This window comes from Sinohyriopsis cumingii, chromosome 6, assembly GCF_028554795.1.
Source record: "Sinohyriopsis cumingii isolate HCF-2022 chromosome 6, ASM2855479v2, whole genome shotgun sequence".
Classification (NCBI taxonomy): domain Eukaryota; kingdom Metazoa; phylum Mollusca; class Bivalvia; order Unionida; family Unionidae; genus Sinohyriopsis; species Sinohyriopsis cumingii.
Window position 1 is genome coordinate 156,442,085 of NC_142966.1, and position 25,164 is coordinate 156,467,248.

The 25,164-nt window shown below is 36.3% G+C and overlaps 1 protein-coding gene across 2 annotated transcripts in view; it reads right to left on the minus strand.

Annotated features, from left to right (window-relative positions):
* Positions 1 to 25,164, minus strand: part of LOC149798342 (uncharacterized) — a 99,804-nt gene that overhangs the window by 25,049 nt on the left and 49,591 nt on the right. For both annotated transcript variants that reach the window (XM_089963485.1, XM_089963486.1), the window contains exon 3: positions 869 to 1,164. In XM_089963485.1, coding sequence (XP_089819611.1) covers positions 869 to 1,164 — 296 coding nt within the window. The remainder of the gene's footprint in view (positions 1 to 868; positions 1,165 to 25,164) is intronic.

Consider the following 25,164-nt stretch of genomic DNA (forward strand, 5'->3'; position numbering starts at 1 on the left):
TCCATATATTACACATGTCTTCATATATTGCACATGTCTCCATATATTACAGATGTCTTTATATATTACACATGTCTCCATATATTACACATGTCTTCATATATTACACATGTCTTCATATATTACACATGTCTTCATATATTGTACATGTCTTCATATATTACACGTCTTCATATATTACACATGTCTCCATATATTACACGTCTTCATATATTACACATGTCTCCATATATTACAGATGTCTTTATATATTACACATGTCTCCATATATTACACATGTCTTCATATATTACACATGTCTCCATATATTACACTTCATATATTACACATGTCTTCATATATTACACATGTCTTCATGTATTACACATGTCTTCATATATTACACATGTCTTAATATATTACACATGTCTCCATATATTACACATGTCTTTATATATTACACGTCTCCATATATTACACATGTCTTCATATGTTACACATGTCTCCATATATTACACATGTCTTCATATATTACACGTCTTCATATATTACACGTCTTCAATTGCTTTGATTCATAGCATTCATGTCATCATTTTTAGTTATTGTTCTTAATCAAAAACTCCATACTTTCCATTTAAATACTAGTCAAACCTTTGACACTGAATCATCAAAGGACCACCAAGAAATGGTCTTCAAGATTGTTTTTCTTATATCCAGGAAAATATATGTACTGAGCTGTGCATAAATGTGACCCACACAGAACCTGATCTTTATAGAAAAATGTAATTGTTATATTAAGGTGATCAGCACAACCAATGAGAAACAAAATTTTCTACAAATTTTAAACTGTTACATTTTTACAGTGCAAATATTAAAAGAAGTATCAGACCCTTCTATGCTTCTGTTCAAATGCCCATACATATATCATCAGTTTTCCTCCTGGGCGGAGAATCCTGGTCAACTCTTGTACGGCTCGGACTCGCCTCTCTTCTGAGAAGAAGTGATGAATAACTCCAATAGATATAACTGCATCAAACAGATTGTCTCGAAATGGCAAGTTTAAATTGTCTCCGTATATTACTTCATGGCCTTTGGATCGGCAGCTTTCAACCAGAGGGCAGCAACTATCCAGTCCAACTTTATATACCCGTCTATTGATGTTCAGGTAGCGTCCATTTCCACACCCTAAAAATAAAATTTTCAGAACTGGTCTATGTCAGGAATATCATATTTGTTACACAAAGGACAAGCATACATTATATGCATATATTTTATCTGGAAATTGCTCTGCCATTTGTAGATATGAGGTAGGCCTGTGCACAAACTGCCAAAGTGACATTTGAAAAAAAATAAAAAATTCCATCTGTCAATGTCATTTTTTACTGGTGAAATATCAAATATTGCTGCAGTCAGAAAATCCTCATCTCATTCCAATGTGAGTCAAATAATAATAATAATTAGTATTATTATTATTTTTTAGGGGTGACTCAGTTAGTCGATTATTCTGCCTTGAGACCTTTTTAAAAAAGTACAACAACTGTTATAACCGCTCCAGATGCGGGAGGTCGTGGGTTCAATCCCCGGCCGAGTCATACCAGAGACTTAAAAATAGTACTAACAGCTGCCTCGTTTGGTGCTCAGCATTAAGAGGTTAGGACTGGTCGGCCTGGTGTCAGGACAATGTGGCTGGGTGGGACATTTTGCTACATGTCTGCGGCATGATGCCCCAGTGCTAGACATCACTATAAACTGCCACACTGCAGACATCATGGCGATATGACTGAAAAATTGCTAAAGCTATGTTAAAAATCAAAATCACATCACAACAACTGTTATGTATATTTAATTGAATGCCTAACTTTTGTTCATGATTATAAGCTGTAAATAGTGTAAACAACATGTTTACATAGCTAACCTTTGTCTATTTTTGAGTGTAGAACATTATGGGCACATACCTGTTTACAAAATTGATTGGAATTTTCCATGGAATGACTTGCATCTAGGTCAAGTGAAAATGTGTACAAATAGGGATTTGATGAACATATAATTTATTCCTATCTCAGATCAGGATTCCATTTCTTACCAGATTTTACAGTTGTGTTGAGATATAATTCAAGAGGAATTATTCATTTAAATTTTTCAATGGAATTACCAAGTGCTCATTGACATTTGATTAAAACATTGTTGTGAAATTATTGTGAGTTCATTCACAGACATTCAGGATTGCATTCAAGACTATTGGAATTCAATCAGAACATTCTATGTTTTGGACTTGTGATAAGACATTTAGGATTATTTAGGATTTAATTCACAATATTATAAGTGTCTCTTGAATTTTAGTGAAATAAATAACTTGTTGATCTTACATAAATTGTTGTTTTCACTACTTTTTGTTACATATATATATATATATATATATATATATATATATATATATATATATATATATATACACACACATACATACATGCACATATATTAAGACACAGAGTTGCAACACAATGTACATCATACAAAAGTTTAATAGTAATTACTGTTTAGTTTAACATGTCCTTAGTATTAAAATATTAAATTCAGCTTTAAACTATGATATCTCTTCCTAAATACTTTAATACTCATAATATCTCTTCCTAAATACTCTAATACGCATGATATCTCTTCCTAAATACTTTAATACTAATGATATCTCTTCCTAAATACTTTAATGCTCATGATATCTCTTCCTAAATATTTTAATACTCATATCTCTTCCTAAATACTTTAATACTCATGATATCTCTTCCTAAATACTTTAATACTCATGATATCTCTTCCTAAATACTTTAATACTAATAATATCTCTTCCTAAATACTTTGATACTCAAGATATCTCTTCCTAAATACTTTAATACTCATGATATCTCTTCCTAAATACTTTAATGCTCATGATATCTCTTCCTAAATACTTTAATACTCATGATATCTCTTCCTAAATACTTTGATACTCATGATATCTCTTCCTAAATACTTTAATGCTCATGATATCTCTTCCTAAATACTTTAATACTAATAATATCTCTTCCTAAATACTTTGATACTCATGATATCTCTTCCTAAATACTTTAATACTCATGATATCTCTTCCAAAATACTTTAATACTCATGACACCTCTTCCTAAATACTTTAATGCTCATGATATCTCTTCCTAAATACTTTAATACTCATGATATCTCTTCCAAAATACTTTGATACTCATGATATCTCTTCCTAAATACTTTAATGCTCATGATATCTCTTCCTAAATACTTTGATACTCATGATATCTCTTCCTAAATACTTTAATACTCATGATATCTCTTCCTAAATACTTTAATACTAATAATATCTCTTCCTAAATACTTTGATACTCATGATATCTCTTCCTAAATACTTTAATACTCATGATATCTCTTCCAAAATACTTTAATACTCATGATACCTCTTCCTAAATACTTTAATGCTCATGATATCTCTTCCAAAATACTTTAATACTCATGATATCTCTTCCAAAATACTTTGATACTCATGATATCTCTTCCTAAATACTTTAATACTCATGATATCTCTTCCAAAATACTTTAATACTCATGATATCTCTTCCTAAATACTTTAATACTCATGATATCTCTTCCTAAATACTTTAATGCTCATGATATCTCTTCCTAAATACTTTAATACTCATGATATCTCTTCCAAAATACTTTGATACTCATGATATATCTTCCTAAATACTTTAATACTCATGATATCTCTTCCTAAGTACTTTAATACTCATGATATCTCTTCCTAAATACTTTAATGCTCATGATATCTCTTCCTAAATACTTTAATACTCATGATATGTCTTCCTATAAATACTTTGATACTCATGATATATCTTCCTAACTACTTTAATACTCATGATATCTCTTCCTAAGTACTTTAATACTCATATCTCTTCCTAAATACTTTAGTGCTCATGATATCTCTTCTTAAATACTTTAATACTCATGATATCTCTTCCAAAATACTTTGATACTCATGATATATCTTCCTAACTACTTTAATACTTATGCTATCTCTTCCTAAGTACTTTAATACTCATAATATCTCTTCCTAAATACTTTAGTGCTCATGATATATCTTCCTAAATACTTTAATACTCATGATATCTCTTCCTATAAATACTTTAATACTCATGATATCTCTTCCTAAATACTTTAATACTTTCTGCAGTTTTTAGAAGCAATGAAAGCTTGTTCCACAGAACTGTATCAGAGTACTGAAAGCTTTTCTTTAATGACTCAGTTCTTCATTTTGGTGGATTTAATTGTGATGCTGATGTCAGGTGGTAATGTGTTGAATAAGGTCAGAATAAATCATGAAGATTCCCTGGTGTTGCTCCATGCAGACATTTATACACAAGAACTGCCTTGTAAAAATCAATTCTTTCATATACTGTAGGCCATATTAATTCAGTAAATTATGCTTTGAAGAATAATCAATAGATGCATCTAAAATAATGTGTGCTGTCTATGTCTGAAACTTATATATTCTGTCAAGCTGAGATCTGGCACAATCTCCCCAAACAGATGAATAAGAATAATCCATTGCTGGAAGAATGTATGCATTGTTATACAGAATGTGAATTTCATTGTTGTTGTTGTTGTTTTGGTGGTCCAGTGCCATGGTGATTTTCAGTGCATGACAGGCTATACATGGCAGTCAATATAATTGGTGGAAGGAAAAACAAGAACCCCAGTAAGTACCACCAACCCACAGAAACGTACTGGCAGCTTTCTCACATACCCATGTTAGCTGACCCCATGTCCCAAACCTACACAGATGGGTGAGATGGCAGTGATTGATAAAGGTGAGCATTGTTGACCACTTGGCCACCTGGGTCCCCATTTTTCTGTTGGTAAATTTTTGTGCTTCTACTAAGTAGAACAATTCTTGATGAGTGTTTTACAAATCTAGTCAACAGGGTTATCCCATAGTAAATTATAGTGTTTTACAAATCTAGTCAACAGGATTATCCCATTGTAAATTATAGTGATTCACAAATCTAGTCAACAGGGTTATTCCATAGTAAATTATAGTGTTTTACAAATCTAGTCAACAGGATTATCCCATTGTAAATTATAGTGTTTTACAAATCTAGTCAACAGAGTCATCCCATTGTAAATTATAGTGTTTTACAAATCTAGTCAACAGGGTTATCCCATTGTAAATTATAGTGTTTTACAAATCTAGTCAACAGGGTTATCCCATTGTAAATAATAGTGTTTTACAAATCTAGTCAACAGGGTTATCCCATTGTAAATTATAGTGTTTTACAAATCTAGTCAACAGGGTTATCCCATTATAAATTATAGTGATTCACAAATCTAGTTCCCATTGTAAATTATAGTGTTTTACAAATCTAGTCAACAAGGTTATCCCATTGTAAATTATAGTGTTTTACAAATCCAGTCAACAGGGTTATTCCATTGTAAATTATAGTGATTCACAAATCTAGTCAACAGGGTTATCCCATTGTAAATTATAGTGTTTTACAAATCTAGTCAACAGGGTTATTCCATTGTAAATTATAGTGATTCACAAATCTAGTCAACAGGGTTATCCCATTGTAAATTATAGTGTTTTACAAATCTAGTCAACAGGGTTATCCCATTGTAAATTATAGTGATTCACAAATCTAGTCAACAGGGTTATCCCATTGTAAATTATAGTGTTTTACAAATCTAGTCAACAGGGTTATCCCATTGTAAATTATAGTGTTTTACAAATCTAGTCAACAGGGTTATCCCATTGTAAATTATAGTGTTTTACAAATCTAGTCAACAGGGTTATCCCATTGTAAATAATAGTGTTTTACAAATCTAGTCAACAGGGTTATCCCATTGTAAATTATAGTGTTTTACAAATCTAGTCAACAGGGTTATCCCATTGTAAATTATAGTGTTTTACAAATCTAGTCAACAGGGTTATTCCATTGTAAATTATAGTGATTCACAAATCTAGTCAACAGGGTTATCCCATTGTAAATTATAGTGATTCACAAATCTAGTCAACAGGGTTATCCCATTGTAAATTATAGTGTTTTACAAATCTAGTCAACAGGGTTATCCCATTGTAAATTATAGTGTTTTACAAATCTAGTCAACAGGGTTATCCCATTGTAAATTATAGTGTTTTACAAATCTAGTCAACAGGGTTATTCCATTGTAAATTATAGTGATTCACAAATCTAGTCAACAGGGTTATCCCATTGTAAATTATAGTGATTCACAAATCTAGTCAACAGGGTTATCCCATTGTAAATTATAGTGTTTTACAAATCTAGTCAACAGGGTTATCCCATTGTAAATTATAGTGATTCACAAATCTAGTCAACAGGGTTATCCCATTGTAAATAATAGTGTTTTACAAATCTAGTCAACAGGGTTATCCCATTGTAAATTATAGTGTTTTACAAATCTAGTCAACAGGGTTATCGCATTGTAAATTATAGTGTTTTACAAATCTAGTCAACAGGGTTATCCCATTGTAAATAATAGTGTTTTACAAATCTAGTCAACAGGGTTATCCCATTGTAAATTATAGTGTTTTACAAATCTAGTCAACAGGGTTATCCCATTGTAAATTATAGTGTTTTACAAATCTAGTCAACAGGGTTATCCCATTGTAAATTATAGTGTTTTACAAATCTAGTCAACAGGGTTATCCCATTGTAAATTATAGTGTTTTACAAATCTAGTCAACAGGGTTATCCCATTGTAAATAATAGTGTTTTACAAATCTAGTCAACAGGGTTATCCCATTGTAAATTATAGTGTTTTACAAATCTAGTCAACAGGGTTATCCCATTGTAAATTGTTATCTACAGATACTCCAAAAAGGTTATGAATCCTTGACATTTTTCTAACTGATGTTTATTTATTGTAAGAAATAATTTGGAGTTTTCAAATTTGTTTAGTTTTAGTGATGTCCTCAAAATCATACATTTTGTCTTACGTTTATTTATTACTATTTTGTTGTGCCCAACTTTGAATTCTAAAATGGTCAGAGTTTAATCTTGTTTGGACAACTTCAATATCAGAAATACCTTTCATACTTACAAGTTGGGCACAACTGCAAACTGGATAGACCCAGATACGTTATCACATTTTGCACAGGGATATCTGGGTCTATACAGTTTGCTAGGAGCAATCAGTAAAAAGAAAACACAGACTCTGATCTGCTGGCACATTATAAAACAGCACATCCGGGTCTAAGCTGTTTGCAGTTAGAATCAACTTATAAGCAAGTGTATATGGCAGATGTACTGTGTATAAATTTGGTCAAAAGTGGACTGGAGTTTTTTTGTGAATAGTTTAATTTAGCAATTGTTGTTGGACAGGTGATACAAAATGAATGTATGGGCTGTACCATCAGCTCATATTGCCTTATGGCCATGTCAAATAACAAATGTCCAAATGGGCCTGATATCACTAAAGACAAATGCAGCGATACAGTAGGTACCTCGGGTTGACAAATATCCATGTCAGGTTGATCTGCAACTATTTGGCAGAAATGTATGATATTAACTATGCTTCCACTTTAAGAAGAATCAGCTACATTGGCATCTTTTGCATGAATATAAAATGCTCATTCAGAGTCTCTACCTATTTCATATTGTCTGATGTGGAAAGGCAATTCTGGAAAGAAAGTTGTTCTATGATAGTTATTTTTTATATACAAATTTCCCATAATCATCACCTAAATATAGAGGTGATGTGGTTTCAACAACCATTCTCATTCCACGCTGTAAAATGTTCTCAAAACCAGCAGCAGAGAGGGTGAATCCCACAAACTATTTCGCTTAACAGAGCCTTCTATCGAGAACATTTTAGATAGAGTGATTCTTTTCACAAAATAAACCCCCCAGTCAGAAAACATGACAAAATAGGTTTTCTCTGCTGACTTGAAGGGTTTTCTCATGAAAATATCTACCTATATAACTATTTCTGCTAATACAAGGGTCTATCTTGCGAAAACACTCTGTGGTGTTCAGCCCTCTCTACTGCTCTGTGTTACATAAATCACGTCTGCCACGTGAAAATATCCTGGCAGGGTTTGCCTGTCGTCGCCGTTTCTCTGCTGCTGTCTAGTTAAAAATTTTATCTAACCCGACTCGATATCGTGTTCAAGGATCATGTAAATTTATCGTTACAAATCCGTGCGGTTTTGCCTGAGCACAACTAAAGAAATGTTTAAATTTATTTATATCCATGTCGCCGCTGCACCAGGTTTGATGTATATTTCGTAACGTGTGTGTGTCAACGCCATTGAACAACGCAAGAATGTTACAGTTGTCCCTGATCACTTTCGGGATTTGTGTATATCGTTGAGTTACATAAATCACATCCACGTTTTTATGTCTGCTGCCGGAGAATATCCTGGCAGAATTTGATTGTTTGTCCAACATCACATGGTCGTACACGACTAAATTGTTAATTCTCCCATCAATATCATCGATACTTGGTGATTCATCAATACTAGTAATAAATTCAACAACATCATCACCGTCGTTTAGCGATTTTACACTTTCATTAAAATCTTTTAATACGCTATAGCATTGCTGATCGTCCACAGATGGAGCTACCAAATACAACTTATCCCACTTCATTATTAAATTAAGTAACAACTGCGTCTTACCGCTCCCAGATGAGCCTATAATTATCATTCGAATTGAATTTGGTAGCACTGAGCTATGTTTGATTGGCTCTCATCGTTTTGTAGCAGAAAAGTCAGTGATCTCCATTAGATATATTATAAAATAATATGGATTTATATTGTGTGAAATGTAGAACACGTACCCCAACTGCGGACATAACAACCACTACAACAAAAAATAATCAATCTGCGCTTACAGGCAAGTGTGAACAATGCGGCACAAGCAAGTTTAGATTTATTCCGTCGAGTAAAGAAAAAAGGGAGGTGGTGATATCGCAGCCAAGTTAGGAAAATTACCAGGAACTCCGTGGGCTAAATACCCAGGAGAAAAACATCTTCCGGGATATAATTACTGTGGTCCTGGAACCCGACTTGATGTGAGACTTGATGCCTTAGATCAGCCCAATCCAGATGAGTATCCGATAAACGCTATTGATAAGGCGTGTCATGCGCATGATGTAGCTTACTGAAGTAAGGATTTGCAACAGCGCCATCTCGTAGATGTGAAATTAATTCACACATTAAATGCCATCACTGATAAATCTTTCATAGAAAAGTTAGCTAGCTGGTTAATAAAATCTGCAATGAAAGGTAAATTAGCGCTAGGTGCTGGTAATTAATTATAAATGGAGTCGATTTATTATTCCCCAAAAGGATATTGGAGAGGTAGCGCAGCAATTAGTAAACTCGCTGAAGCAGCAAAAGTTACGCGAGTTACTGCTAAAAATTGGTTATCCCGACAGGCAATATGGCAAATTTATCTACCGCGCCCCAAACAAATTCACTTTGCACATTTTGATGTTAGTGTGCCAAATGAAGTTCACCAAGCTGATATATTATTTCTGCCACACGATACTATTAAAATCCGAAGACGTCAAAACACATACAAGTACGCGTTAACTGTAGTTGATGTTGCAAGTAGATACAAAGATGCAGAGCCTTTAACGACTAAAACAGCATCTGATGTAGCCAGTATCGTCGTTGATGAAGCAACATAACGTTACCATCAGATGAGTGCATACTGAAATTCATCGTGATCAGGCAATTGTTGAGCAATTTAATCGAACACTTGCTGAGCGGTTATTTGGATATCAATACGCGAAGGAATTAATTCAAGATAAAAGATCGCGCGAATGGGTTGCAAGATTACCAAGTGTGATAGCTGCGCTAAATAAAGAAATTACTCGAACAACCAACAATGAAACCTGCCATCGCGATCACAAAAAAAATATATACCTGTGCAATGATGTGGTATTTCAATACAGCCAATATTAGGTGATGTCACTGTGAGATATTTATATGAACCTGGTGAACCTGAAGGTGGTAAACGAAGAGCGACCGATCCTATCTGGAGTGTTACCACACATAAGATATCTAACATAACAAGATCCACTAGTAGACCAGCAATCTACAGGCTGGATTCGACTGCTCCTCAACGTGGATTCACACGTGAACAATTACAAGTAATTCCCGAGGACACACAATTACTACCCCGATCACTTAACTAGCACCACAATGTCGATTACACTCAAGACAGGTCAACATCATATTATCACGTGTATGACCGCGACTGTTATCTTTTCTATCTACAGTGAATTGTCTTGAATTTTTACTCGAATACTGCCATAGCATTATACAATTACAGCTCGCACAGTGATTATTCTGCTGTTGTTTTAGTGTCATGATAAATTCAACATCAAGATCAAAATCGCGATTATTTTTTTTGTCACTCTGTTTGTAACTGGCTAGTTTTCTTTTTATTATGTCGCTGTTGTTTTTATTGTCCGCGTTTGACTCTTCCAAGACAATTCTTCGCAGTTGAGATATTCTTCTGACTCTGGATACAGCTAAGTAAACTAAATTTGACCATTCGATTCGATCATCAACGATCCAGACAGTTTTATCACTGATAGTCAATCCTTGAGATGAATGAATTGTCATTGCGTATCCTAGCGTCCACGGGGATTTATTCATTTTTAGTGCGTCTTTGACAACATTAATGTCAACTGGCACAATATCATTCAATACTAAATTCTGTTTCTCTGTCAAGTTTCCAGGAAACATTGGAAACTTTTCTTCTTGTAATTGAAATAGCTGCTGCTGAAGTGTGTCTCTGATTATCTTTCTACTTGCCACTATCAAATCGTCTGGTTTCCATGTTTTCCAAAAGTCGCTCATTGAAGTTTCAGGAATCATCTCGCGCATAATTTCGCACTGCATTTTATTCGGTTGTAATCTAATTAATTTTTTAAATTCCCTCAACGCTGCATCAAGTGCTCTATGATCATCAGACACTTCTTCGTAGTGGTCAACAAAATCTTTTAACCAATCATGTGGAGATGGACCAACAAACGGAGGTGGCTGACCGTGATCGCCGCACATTATCACTGCAGTATTCGCTGTTAGCAGCCAATCCAGGAACAATTTTAATGTATCTAATGGTACCATACATATCTCATCCTAAATTATTTTCTCGGGAATATATTTTGTTCCCATTCGATCTGGAGTCCATACACCACCGCTGTATTTGAAAAAGCTGTGATAAGTGCAAGAATTAACTCCTCATTGTTTCGTCTCCCTAGCAAGTCTGTGTGTTGGTGTTAACACAATCATATCTGAATTTTGAAATAATTCAATCGCTCGAGTTGTCTTACCAGACCCGCCCGGTCCGTTCAAATAAACAGTTTTGTGTCTAGTGATTGGATCATACACAGATGGTGCAGAAGACATTTCTCATAATTCTGATTTACGATAATCATCCTTAATTGTAACATCAGCAGATTCACAATATCCATGTAACATCTCCGCTTTTATTCTCCACGAACTCCATGATTCATCGTTGCTTGTAAAACAAGCCAGTGATTCGGAATATTTTTTATCGACATAAAATGAATCCGTTGCAACTCTAACTGCAGTCTCAGGAAATCGATTTATCATTGATAGCAAATTTATAGAAACATACGCCAGCATCGAAGATCTTAAATGTGTGTATTGAGGCGATTCTCCGTCGATATAACTTACAATTGTGCCCAACTTTCCCCCGTCGGACAAGAGCGTGTCCTCCCGATTACAAAATATATTTCTCGCAACGGCGTCAGCAATTATAAAATCCAATTCAGCATCATCGATAATCAATCGACAGTGATGTAGTTTATGATCATATGCACCACCTTGAGTAAATTTACCGATTATTCTTCGTCCGAGATCTTTTGCTGTTTTTTCACTATTGCTGAGTTTGATCTCGAGAACTTTAGGAGTCTCAACGACAATGACATCCATGGGAGTATTTGGACTCTCTCGTGCATACTCGCTAATAACATCATCTACAGTGATACGCTCCGGTGTTGGTAACCAAACTGAAGTCTGCAGTCGATATGATATGACTGCTTCACTGACCGTCAATGATACCAGTATTCGGCTGTCAAGCATATATCGCAACAACACTATTGGCGCCCAACGCTTTTCACTAAAGTGTCTGCCAAACCAAACATAACAGCATGGATGAAGTCCAGCGGCAAATTTAAACGAAGTTACACAAGCAAATCCTGTCAAGTCAAAGTCGGGTAAAGGACCGTTTATAGCAACTCGTGTCATCGAGTTCGTGGGATGTCCAAATTGCTTAAAGTATTCGCGGCACTCGCCCATCCCGAGAAAGCTTCCCGGGTAGCACGCAGTCATATCCACGGAAATCATATCTCGGTGGTCATACCGGGTATTCCACAGCCCGCCATGTCCATACTCGACACAACTCAATTGTATATCTGAGAGAAACTCACTTCGGGTTGGTCTCCACGAATTTCTTTCTCTTGCAGCATGGGCGACAACACTCAGAATTGTAAAACAATTAGTTAATAACTGCTCGGTGTTTTCTTAGATTTTCGCATATTTCTTCATTTGTTGTTGCAGAGATTGCGTCCGGCATAATTCGCCGTTAGGTTTTACAAATTGATCATATTCGTCATCTTCGGAACTTTTAAACAACCACATCACCACAGGGTCGGTTTTACTTATCTGTTTAATAAAATCAAATATGTTCCCGCGATAATATTTCACAACACGATCCCGCGGAAATATCGTAACTGTGTTAGTCCAAGCGTGAGCGTTATGATCAATGATATTTATTGGAGCTCCGTATCGATTATATTTCAATTTGTATAACACTTCCTTTGTTATAGTTGTTACGGTTATGGGAAATCTTAATGCGCTTTCTAGCTTGGCGACATCGTTTATTGATGCTCCTGTGTGTTTGACCCGCTCAGCACACGCTGTTATTTTGGATTGTCTTAACGAAGTCAGACCGTTTCCCCACATCGCATTTTTAAAATGTTCCATTACTCGCTCGGCTACACAATTCAACCCTGATGACGTCCTCATCGGGGTGAGTTTTTTTGGTTTTTTATCGGATAGATTCCATAAATGACCGCGGTCACAGGATATGCTCGAACGTAATATGGTTTATCAATCCCAGTCAGCATTCCTGGTTTGGAATTTTTACTTACTTAACAAAATGGTCTTTCCGCTAGCAGGGACAGGGTCGAGTTTGTCACGAATAATCCACGTATCAGAATCTGCTTGCACAATAAATTTTATTCTGAAAAAATATTTCCGACTGCCTTGATGTTCATCAAAGAGATAATTGATAATCGTTTTCGCCCGTACATCATTCATTATAGCATTGATGACAGAGTCAACATTGACACAGTCATCGCGGATAATTTTAAATAACGACCATACGTGAGATGCGCCGTCATCGCGGAATTCTTTTTTGGCATTCCTGATAATATCAAACAAATCAGTCAGGGATTGTCGTCGCGAGTCAGGGGTTAGTCTGTCAAGATCGAATCTCCCGGTGCCAATGGTAGATAATCTTTCAAACTCCTCCATATTATATTTAAGACAAATATTTAAATAAGAAAATATTATATATATGAATCATTGTAAGTGGCTTGGTACAAAATCATCAACTCCTTGTAATAAGTCCTGCAGAGGTGAACTCTGTGGGACACATTCCCAAAGCATTCGAAGGGGGAGTTTAGGGCTAATACCATGCCTGCGATGTGGTGTTGGGGTCAGGGGTAAAACACAGTTATGTGCAAGGTGCGGAGGAAAACGATACCGTGAACTCAAACGATATTACAACAAAAAAAATAACGATACCGCGCTGAAATCCGAGCGCGATTATTTAAATAAGTTTTCAGACAAATTATAAATTAGACATATGAGTTATATATATAATGAATCAAGAATTTGTCCGACATCCAACCACTGAAATTTATGAAGCGAATCACGAGGGAATAGTCAGACACTGTAGATTGAAAAAACCAGTTGGTGCTGTTAACAATACTGGTTATCTAAAGTTTACCATTGGAAAAAAACCTATCTTAATCATAGGTTCACGTACAAGTGTTTCTTTGGAAAGATCAAAGACAGTCTTGTAATCGATCACATTGATGGACAAAGACTTAATAATAATTTATCCAATCTGAGAATTGTGACGCAAAGCCAAAATTGCAGGGCTGGTAATACTGGCCGTAGTTATAAGAGCGCCAAGAAAGTTGTATCCATAAATTTAGATACGAATGAAGAAATAATATTCCCATCTATGAACTCAGCTGGCAAGTATTTTGATATTTGTATATCCTCAGTACGAAAAGTCGCAGAAAAAATATATAAATCCGCTCTGTCAAAAAAATATAATAAGCAGAAAATTATTTTTTATTATTGTTAGGTACTTCACTATAATCAAAAAATTGTTTTTCATTATCACTAAAATCCTCGGATTTCCAAATGGAGATAACTCCATTAGGCATATCTCATGCAATTAGTTTCCTCCCTTTGTCAATGTGCAATACTCCTTACAAGTAAATTTATCCAGCGCGTATACAATTATTATTTACAGCTGGTCTATAACACTTCCGCGTTCACAGGTATTTTTCAAATCAGAATTTAAATTCAGCTTAGAATTTAAATTAACGATATACACCACAGACGGGTAAAAGGTTCTCCGTGTACAGGTAACACGATCTCCAATTACTTCCCGTTGATTTTATCAAAGTGACTTCGTCAAAGTGACTTTGTCAACACCCGCGGGTGTATAATATTTTTTTTCATGGATAAAATATTTATTTTATTACACTTGTTCGGGGTTATGGTTCATCTGTATTTTCCACATGATCATATTTAAGAAAAAAACAAATAAAACATTTTAAACAAGTCACGCCCGAGCTATTTTTGAACTCCCAAGTATTAGTCGGTTTATATACGATACGATCTTATTACAAGACGGAGTCTTCGAAATTCAACAGTGGTATACCATCTCGTCATATCCGCTCATGGCGGATGCTTTTTGCGTCATACAGGGGTTGATTTTGAGGGGATGGTATACCCGTTGTTGAATATAGAAAATGACTCCATTAGGATAAGTCATCTTACTGTAAATAGTGTACCGTCCTACTGTAAATACTATGTGTCTGTGCTGTCCTAGGATAAGTTATATATGGGATTGTAAATACAATGCTGTAAATATGGTTTTATATGTACTGTATCGTCCTACTGTAAATACTATAAATACTATGTGTCTGTGCTGTCCTAGAATAAGTTATATATGGGATTGTAAATAGTGTAAAATACAATGCTGTAAATATGCTTTTATATGTACTGTATCGTCCTACTGTAAATACTATAAATGTGTATGTACCGTCCTAGGATAAGTTAGAATTAAGTTATATATACAATTGTAAACACTATATGTCTGTACCGTCCCAGGATAAGTTAGAATTAAGTTATATATGCAATTGTAAATAGTGTAAATACAATGCTTCAGGGTCAAACGACCCACATTTTTTTTCTTTTAAATATATAATATTTGTATATATGAATTACGAAAATATCAATAATGTGATTGCTGCTATTAAAAAATTAGAAGAGCAAGGATTTAATATATCACTAAATTCTGAAACAATTATGTCTGATTTTGAATCATTACATGAAGCTAAATGCGCAGGGCATTATATTCTTCCTGCTCAGTATTGATTCATAAAAAAAATTCAAAATAATTTGTATAAATCACTGGCTACAGTAGAAGAAGCACAAATAAATGAATTTGTTTCATTGTCTCGTGCAATTGAAAAGATTAGGTTGGCATTGGCGGCCGAGTATGAAATGAAAAAAAATAATAAATACTCGGGTTAGAAAATTGAAAAATTGTATGTCCGCTGACAAAGTCAATGACGAAGTCAGCGCTGATTTCATCAAGGATGACGAGGAAGTAAATATCACACCTTGATGAAGTCAAGTACTTGGAAGTGAAATCAAAAGTAAAAAAGTATATCACTTTTTTTTACTTCCTTGATGAAATCAAGGTGACAAAGTCAAGGATGAAATCAAGAAGATAGTAGTTTTCTTAGTCGGTTGGGTTTAATGCAGGAATGTGCATAATTGAGAATTTGATCTCTGTCACATACAATTGAAATAATAGGCTTGCGTCTGAGACTATCTAACTGTTGCTGTGTTAGTAAGAAATCTTCGTCTCCGTATTCGTCAATGATGAATTTAACGTTAATTTCTTCTTGGGTAAATGCAGCCTTAACTGCTTGCTCGAGCGCTTGTTTGTCATACACAAAAACATCTGTGTGGTGGTACATATTTGAGATTTATATAAAATCTAAGATCTAAATACACGTACATATTCGAGGATTTGATGTACACTGCAATGCACAATCACAACATGATCTTTTATCAATACTTGTAGTTGCGCATCAGTCAGTATAAAATCGTCATGACCGTATATATCAACAATTATTTTTTCCGGGGTAACTTTTCCGGTTTTGACAGCTTTATCAAGAAGTTCTTTATCATGTATGAAACATTTCACACGATGACACATTATATAATACCTGCTTGATTAATTGTGGAAATCTTCCATGATTTTCGGTATTTTTTTACCTTTTACTAAATTCGCATGATTTTTACTAGTAAATACCCCTATGAAATTAGCAAATCAGACGATTTCTGTGATTTTTACTAGTAAACACCTCTATGAAATTAGCAAATCGGACGATTTCTGTGATTTTTACTAGTAATTACCCTATCAAAATTGAGAAATTGGTCAATGTGTGCAAAATATATATAAAATAAAATATTTTTACTGTTCTGCGAAGACCGAAAATCAAAGATTTTTAGAATTGGAATCGTTTTACGATGGAAAGTCCTTAGGACTTGGAAATCATTTACGATTTCACAAGCAGACTAATATGTAGTGTTTCATTCCGTAAATCAGTAAGATTCCCACACTGGTCTGTCAGCGCGAAATTTATTCTGGTCAACCACGGATTATGACATCGTAGACAGACCGAATTTATTGGTTCTTGCACAATCAGAAATCCAGGTGGTTCTTTCAGAGTAAATGAATAAAGAATAAATCCCTGCTGGGTTTGATTTGATACTGTCGTGTCCGTGCTGTAACTGCCATCAATGACATCACACACAAGATTGACCGCGACCACTTCAGTTATATTTACGATGCCCGGGGATACATGCCTGCCTTTCCCTTCGGGGCTATTGTTGTGTCTGAGGATAGTTGGCGCCGGTAGTGTTCGCCTGTGATGTGCAAGTATGTCGTCGAAGGACTTATTGATGAGGTCGGTGATGGATTTTTTCATCTCGGGAACATTATACCCAGGAAATTTAAAATCCGGCAACGTGGCTTCTGTCAGTGAATATGCAGCTAGAAAATTTCATTTAAAGGGTTGGTCGTCAGTATCAGTGTGATGAAAAATGATTGCCTGAACGATTCGCTGGTTAATATATTCCATGTCGGCGGCAAGCTGATTTAATATTTCAATCCGCGTAATAATTTCGCTGCGTGAACTTTGTCAATCAAAAAGATGTTCTTGGAAGAGCTGCCGTAACTGCGTTAGTTGTGTTTTATGTTCTTGATTAATGATTTTAAAATTATAATTAAGATCACCATCGAAAATAGCCGCAACTACATTTTCTCCTCCTCCTAGTTCATGAGAAAAAACCCACCGAATATTGTCCTTGTTGCAAAATTCAAACCAACTAGTACCTCCCGATGTTTTTTTTAAATTATCCAAATTTAATTTATATGGCATGGTAATTTCATGATATGATTGCACGTCAGTGACATAGTCAGACTTTTTAGGTGTTGTGGTATTGGTTGTGCCGGTGGAGCGACTTCAGGCCATCCTAACACTGTTCTGATTGAACTATTATAGATATCCACGGCGTAGTCTGGAGTGTTTATTTCAATGGCCGCCGACAGCGTTGGCTCATGAACAGTTATTTCTATTTTGGATTCCTTTGTTGTAATATTTTTTATTCGACATTGTAATTCCTCATTGATTTCTTCGATTTGATAAGACCCGGTTGGTAACCCAATGACGTTCCAGTCTGGTGTACCATCGGGTTTATTTTTATATGCAAACACAAACGAATTATTTGCTGGTAATCCACCAAATGATTTTGATCTGATATTGGGCCAACTGTGATATACTCATAATTGTGCTAATGCAATTTCGCTTGCTGGAATCGCAGTTGAAAAATTAATATTGAATTCTGGCTTAGTTGAGGTTACTGTTAACAAAGATGTTCGCGCCGGGCTTGTATTTGCAACTATCTGCTGAAGTAATTCCGTTGACATTGCTACTTATCTGCTGTCGTTTCAAATCGAAGTACTTTGTACTTTGGGTGTAGTCGTTGTATATCTTTGCCATTTGCACGAATTTGGAATCTGATATTGTTGTATCGTCAAGACTGGATGATATCAACGATGACAATTTCGAGTAGGTGCTCGTGGCCACACTGTTTAACTTTTCATACTCGTGCAATTTTGTTAACGCACACAAGGATATTTTTTCGCGATAATATTAGCAACTCCTGCAATTGTCGCTGATGTTGAAACTGTAATTGTGACCGCGATTGCAGTTGTCACTGGTGTTAGCGCTGATAATAATACTCCCGTGGATGCAACTACCGCGGATACCGAATACACTATTGTGTCTAACATGGTTATACGCCGTTTGTATTTTTTTACTTTTGCTGTGTATTTGTTGATAGTATTTTTTAACTCTGACTGCCATTCGCGTACTTGATCATATCTGTATTGCTGCGCTGTTGACTTCATTGCTGACTTCGTCGTTGAGGCCATTTTATTATTTTACGCAGTAACTAATTTAGGGGTTTCAGCTACAAATTCCAAACACCACCAGGAAGATGTTGCGGTTAATTTCTTGTCAGCAGATTCCAGTATAAATGTTTCTTCGGTTCCGCTATTTAATATGATAGTCACAACCCCGGAATACTTGTCGGTGGAATGTCTCCAGAGATATGTTGTGAAGATTTCAAATTTAGCGGCACTGAACACAGACAGTCTATACACTCCAGTGGCTGTTGCTGTATATTTGATAGTATTATTTTGTTTGGGCCATGTTGCAAATCCCGATGATACCGTGTATACTACATTGGTAATATGCCCGGGAATAACTCCAGTGGGGACTTTAATCAAACTGGTTTTGTTAATGATCTCAGGAATCACCGTTACGATATCCTGCTGTGTTTGTTTGATTGTGTCAATGTTGTTCTTGATATCAACGAGTTTTATGTCAACGATGGGAGGAGTTCCAAAGAACTTATCCGTGGCATCATCGGTTTTTTGAAAGTTTCTTCGAAGTCTTGTGAACGAGTTTACATGAACATCATACTCAGCCCGCAACGTTGTTAGTTTACCGTCAATGGCACTAACGCCTGTGTCAACATAATTTTTTGTTGCGGCATCATCCGACGATGTTGGATCCGCTAACATAGTTATTTTGTTACCGTTGAGATCGAGTTCACCTGTCATTGTATCACCAGTCCTTTTTACACGTTCCCCTGCAGCTTTTTGCGTATCATCTCGCAACGCCGCGATTGATATCAGCGAATCTTTGATTTTTCCACTATCAGTGAACACAGAGATGTTACCCGGAGTGGCTCCAATAACCCTACGAATTATCTCATGCCATTTGATATCGCTGGTTTTTAGTTTTCTGTGTCAGTCCTGAAAAATAACAACCTCATCTGGGTCTATCCCGGTCAGACTTAAAAGATTATCGATTTCATCTTTGGTCGCATATTTTGATAAATCCACATCGGCGCATTTTTTTGTCTTTGTTTCGATGAGAGATCTTCCGTAAATATCAACCATTATTTAATAGGAAACTGTTTAAATCGACCCATGGTATATTCGTGCATGACTTTGTGAGGTGGTTCGGTTGACGCTGATATCGCATCAAGAACATTCAATACCTCATGGCCACATATCGGAGGATCGGTCAGTGTTTGTGTTGGTAGCACTGAGTACCAAACTTTCGTCATTGTCTTTGACAGGGGGATGTTTTTTGTATATCAGAGAAATTCAACAGGCGGTGCTAACCCATACGAATCAAAATAGATAATTCCACGTGGATCGATCGCGTAAGCAACCCAGTGAGTTCCTGGACCATCACTGTTATCGAGATTAATAATTCCGGTTTCTGGATTATTTGGTTGTCATGGTAATTGATCTCGCATAAAGACGCCTTTGAAATTTTTTATATTTAATTGTTTAACAGCATCAAGCAAATCAAAATTTGACATCGGTAGAAAACCAGCGGTTTTCAGAACCGTTTTGGGTACCACGATGGTGGAGTTCCTGGAAGTCTTAGCCCACGTCCCTTTTTTTTTGTATCCTTTTTCTGTGGCTTTCTTTAGTGCCATTCCAGCAGTGGTTCCAACAGCTCCTAACGCGGCAGCTTTGGCGACTGCGGGAGCAGCAGCAGCTATCAGTGCTGGTATTGCTGCGAGAAGAGGAAATATACCACCGGTTTTAACCATATCTTTGACTGCTGCTGGAAAGAAATCAAGTTGAGTTCCAGTTTTCGCTTGCTTCGCTTTACTGAAATGTTTTAGTTGGGTTTTAGTCAGCAATAACTTGTTTGGACCACCATTAGCGATTTGATCATTTTTTTAGTGTTATTTTTGTCCCACATGTGCTTGCGTTTTTCGATTGTAATTTCTTGACCTGACCAGGAGTCAGAGTGACATTAACGTGACTGTATGACATTTTATTTAATACGAGATAGATCTAATTGTTACACATTGCTTTTAGCAATGCTACATATTTTCCACCGGTGCGTCAACGATTCTCATTCGACCACTAATACTTTCAAGCAACATTGCTTTGTCGGAGAGTATGACCGCAATTGCTCTGTAGGGACCATGAACAACTGGAGGACCAGCTGCGATTTCTGGTAATGCGCCGACACGAGCTCGGAAGTGAATATCAACAACAGACTGCTTGGACAAGTCAAGATGCTCCAGTGAAAAGTAATAAATCGGGTACAAGTCTGTAAAGTCAAACTGTGATATTTGTGTGCCAGTATCTATATTTAGGTTACACGCCAGGAATGTCAACCAGCGATGATATGCGCGCGCCACATGATTATTTGTATAACTCAGTGATATATCTCCGGATGGTTCTTGTTGACCGTTTATTCTCAGCGAAACCTCAGTAACGTCGAGTTTGTCAAATATCATATGAGACCATTCCTGATTACCAATCCGACGCATATCTTGCAGCGCAATAAAGATATGTCGTGGCGCAGAAACTCCCTGTTGTGATGCTATATGCCAAGTAAACACATCTCTGACTTGACTTTGAACGGCGTCTGTAGTTACCGTAAGCCACGATAGCAATGACTTACCGCCTTGATTCATAAAAGAGAGCAGTTGGGGTTCTTCTGTGACTGATGGAGTTAGCACTGGCATCCACAGTGAAAGTTTTGTTATTTTTACTTGGCCGGCATGACCAGCTGTTCGAGAAACCGCATCATTGTCATCGGCTTTTCTATGAAGCATAACTGTGTGTTTAGCTCCGAAGATGACTTTTCTGAAATCTCTGCAAAATCCAAAAATGTGATTTAGTGGAATCGCGCATGAAAAACTTTTATTATCTCCTGACAACATTGCTCGGCGTGTTGCAAATCCTAAGTTGTAAGTCACGCTAGCGCCTTTTATAACATCAAAATCACCACCTGGTCTAGCTTCATGTTCGAAATCAGCTGGTTGTGGATTAGTTGCAGTATTTTGAGGTGTTCGCAACTTAATATACTGAATATGATCGGCGTTATCGGTGATATCCTTGGCAAACATCATCGATGGACCGGATGATCTTGTAAAGTCGTCAGAATATCTCGCTAAACCAATTATTGTTGTGGCAACATCGAGATCGTTCTGAATTATTTCGATATTTTTTCCATCAATCATGTATGCGGCGCTGCTAAACAATGCCATGATCCCGTTGCTGACAAGCCCAACTCGGTCGTTGACACCGTAGTTATTATTATCCGCCCTTACAAGATTGCCTTCTACTTCAATAAACGCCTCAGACGGCAAGAAATATCTGCTTGTATCGTGAACTTGAAGTTCAATATGCCCTCGCTGATTTGGATCTCGTGCATCGTAGGAATAAAACTGATGATCTCGCACCGATTTGTCTCACTCGACCGGCTCATCTATATTGAATGCTGTATCGGATATCAGTTTGAACATTTTATACTGCTGCGTGTGATTTCAAATGGATGATCCCGCTATTAAATTTGCTGTAATAATTTTTTGCACGTCGGATTCCATCGCTGCTAGTTTTTGATTTGTGGCTTGATTTATTATTTTACTAACATCCGCGGGCATGGTTTCGGTGGTTGGTAATTTCACCGGTTTACGTCTCATCAGTCGCGCTAGTCTTTCTTTGATTGCCGAGAGTGCCTTGCCAGCAGCACCAACAATTGCACCAGGATCTTTTTCACCAACAATATTAATGGCTTTCAAAGATAATTGTTTTGCAAGAGGACCCAACTTTGGTGCCAATCCTGCAAATAATCGCTGAGCTGTATCGCCAAGTCCATCTCCGTAAGTTGCTCTATAGATTGGTAATCGTGAGTTTACTGCTCTGACCTGCACAGGTGTGTGTCTGTTATATATGACCATGTTATGCTATTGTCATGTGTCTAATCGCGGTAACCCTAGTCACTATCAACGAGCTCATCGACGAGTTCTTGATACACATGAGCATCCATGATGCCACCTTGAAATAATCTTCGGCAAATATCAGAGGCCTCATTGGTTATTTCCGGTAAGTTGTTTCCGGCGCGTCTTCCTCCGATGAGAACTTCTAGCCAAGACACATCATTGAAAATATTATCAGGGCAAGGAATTCCATAACCACTGCTAGTGGGTGGTAACTGATATTTTTTGCTCATCTCTTCAATTAATTGGCTAATAGATTCATCCAGTTCAGGATTAGCTTTTACTAATCCTGAAACATCAGATGTTGGCGACAGAGATGGATCGGGCACATCTGCATGTGGAACTGTTATCCACTGTGATGGTTTCTTGGGTCTTCCTCGTTTTTTTTTCTCTGTCTGTTGCAATGGCGCAGGAAGTGAAAGGTCTATTTCAGGCTGTCGCACAGGGGAAGGTTGACGTCGTTTTTCTTGTTGTTTTTGCACTTGTGTTAATTTTTTTTCTTGTTGTTTTTGCTCTCGTATTATTTTTTGCTGTTCTCGTTTTTCCACCAGTTGCTGTTGACGCGTTATGTTTTGCTGTTTTTGCTGTTCTTGTTGTTCTTTATTGCAGTCACTTATTCCACTAGCAAAAAATGGATAACCAACATCTGTTCTGTCTATGGTGTAGTCGTTTGTAGCTATTTTATACAACCAATCACCCCAGGTATCTTTTTTTGCACTTTTAACATACTCGGGTTTTAAATATTGATCTCATCGCATAAAATTTTCGGCAGCAAACTTACCAAAATCATAACTACTATGGGCATCTGTCAAGGAAAATTCCTCAATTCGCTTTATACCCTCGGGGGTAAATCTCGATTTGAGATCAATTATTTTTCGTCTAGCAGGTTGCAGCGCGGATTCTTCTCGCAATACTTGAATAAGACTTTTTCCTTCTTCTGGCCCTCCAATAGCAGTTAAAACCTTTTCAGTGATTGCATTAACAGGCTTAAATAATTCTTTTGCTTCAGTTGCGTATTCAACTTGTGCTTGTTGTTGTAATTGCATATACTTTTCCTTTACCGGTATATATTTTTTAAGTGCTTCTGCTCGCTCCCTAGACAACCTGGCTGTGTAAGATTCTGAGTGTACCATTATTTGGTATAAGTAATTTTTAATTTATATCCTCGAGTCGGGTTAGATAAAATTTTTAACTAGACAGCAGCAGAGAAACGGCGACGACAGGCAAACCCTGCCAGGATATTTTCACGTGGCAGACGTGATTTATGTAACACAGAGCAGTAGAGAGGGCTTAACACCACAGAGTGTTTTCGCAAGATAGACCCTTGCATTAGCAGAAATAGTTATATAGGTAGATATTTTCATGAGATAACCCTTCAAGTCAGCAGAGAAAACCTATTTTGTCATGTTTTCTGACTGGGGGGTTTATTTTGTGAAAAGAATCACTCTATCTAAAATGTTCTTGATAGAAGGCTCTGTTAAGCGAAATAGTTTGTGGGATTCGCCCTCTCTGCTGCTAAACCATTATTCTTCTTGCAATAATAGTTACCTTGAACATTGGCCTTTAGACACCAAACTCAAACAGGCTTCTTCTTTACCCCATATGAAAGCCATTCACATACTTTGGACCATGTTTGTTAAGTAGAAGTAATTTCATTGTGCAGAAACTATTTTTGTTCTTTCAAACAGTAATCTTGACCTTTGACCTTTTGAACCCAAAATTAACAGGCTTCTTCCTTACCCCAAGTGCAGGTCATCCACAAAGTTTGGTAAATGTTGATGGTTACCGTTTGTCTGCGGCATGATGCCCCAGTGCTAGACATCACTATAAACTGCCACACTGCAGACATCATGGCAATATGACTGAGAAATTGCTAAAGCTACGTTAAAAATCAAAATCACATAACATCACAACAACTGTTATGTATATTTAATTGAGTGCCTAACTTTTGTTCATGATTATAAGCTGTAAATAGTGTAAACAACATGTTTACATAGCTAACCTTTGTCTATTTTTGAGTGTAGAACATTATGGGCACATATTTGTTTACAAATTGATTGGAATTTTCCATGGAATGGCTCGCATCTACGTCAAGTGAAAATGTGTACAAATAGGGATTTGATAAACAAATAATTCATTCTTATCTTAAATCAGGAATAGGATTCTTCCATACTCCAAGCACAGGCCATCCATAAAGTTTAGTAACTGTAGATGATGGAGAACTAGAGTTCTTGTGTAGAAACCATTTATCTTCTTTTAGCTAGTGACCTTGACCACTGAACCCTAAAGTTGATAGGGTTCTTCCCTAAACCATGTACAAGCCATCCACAAAGTCTGGTGTCTTCAAATGATAAACATCTCAAGCACATACAAAATTGCTGGCTTAATAAGGAATGTCATAACAT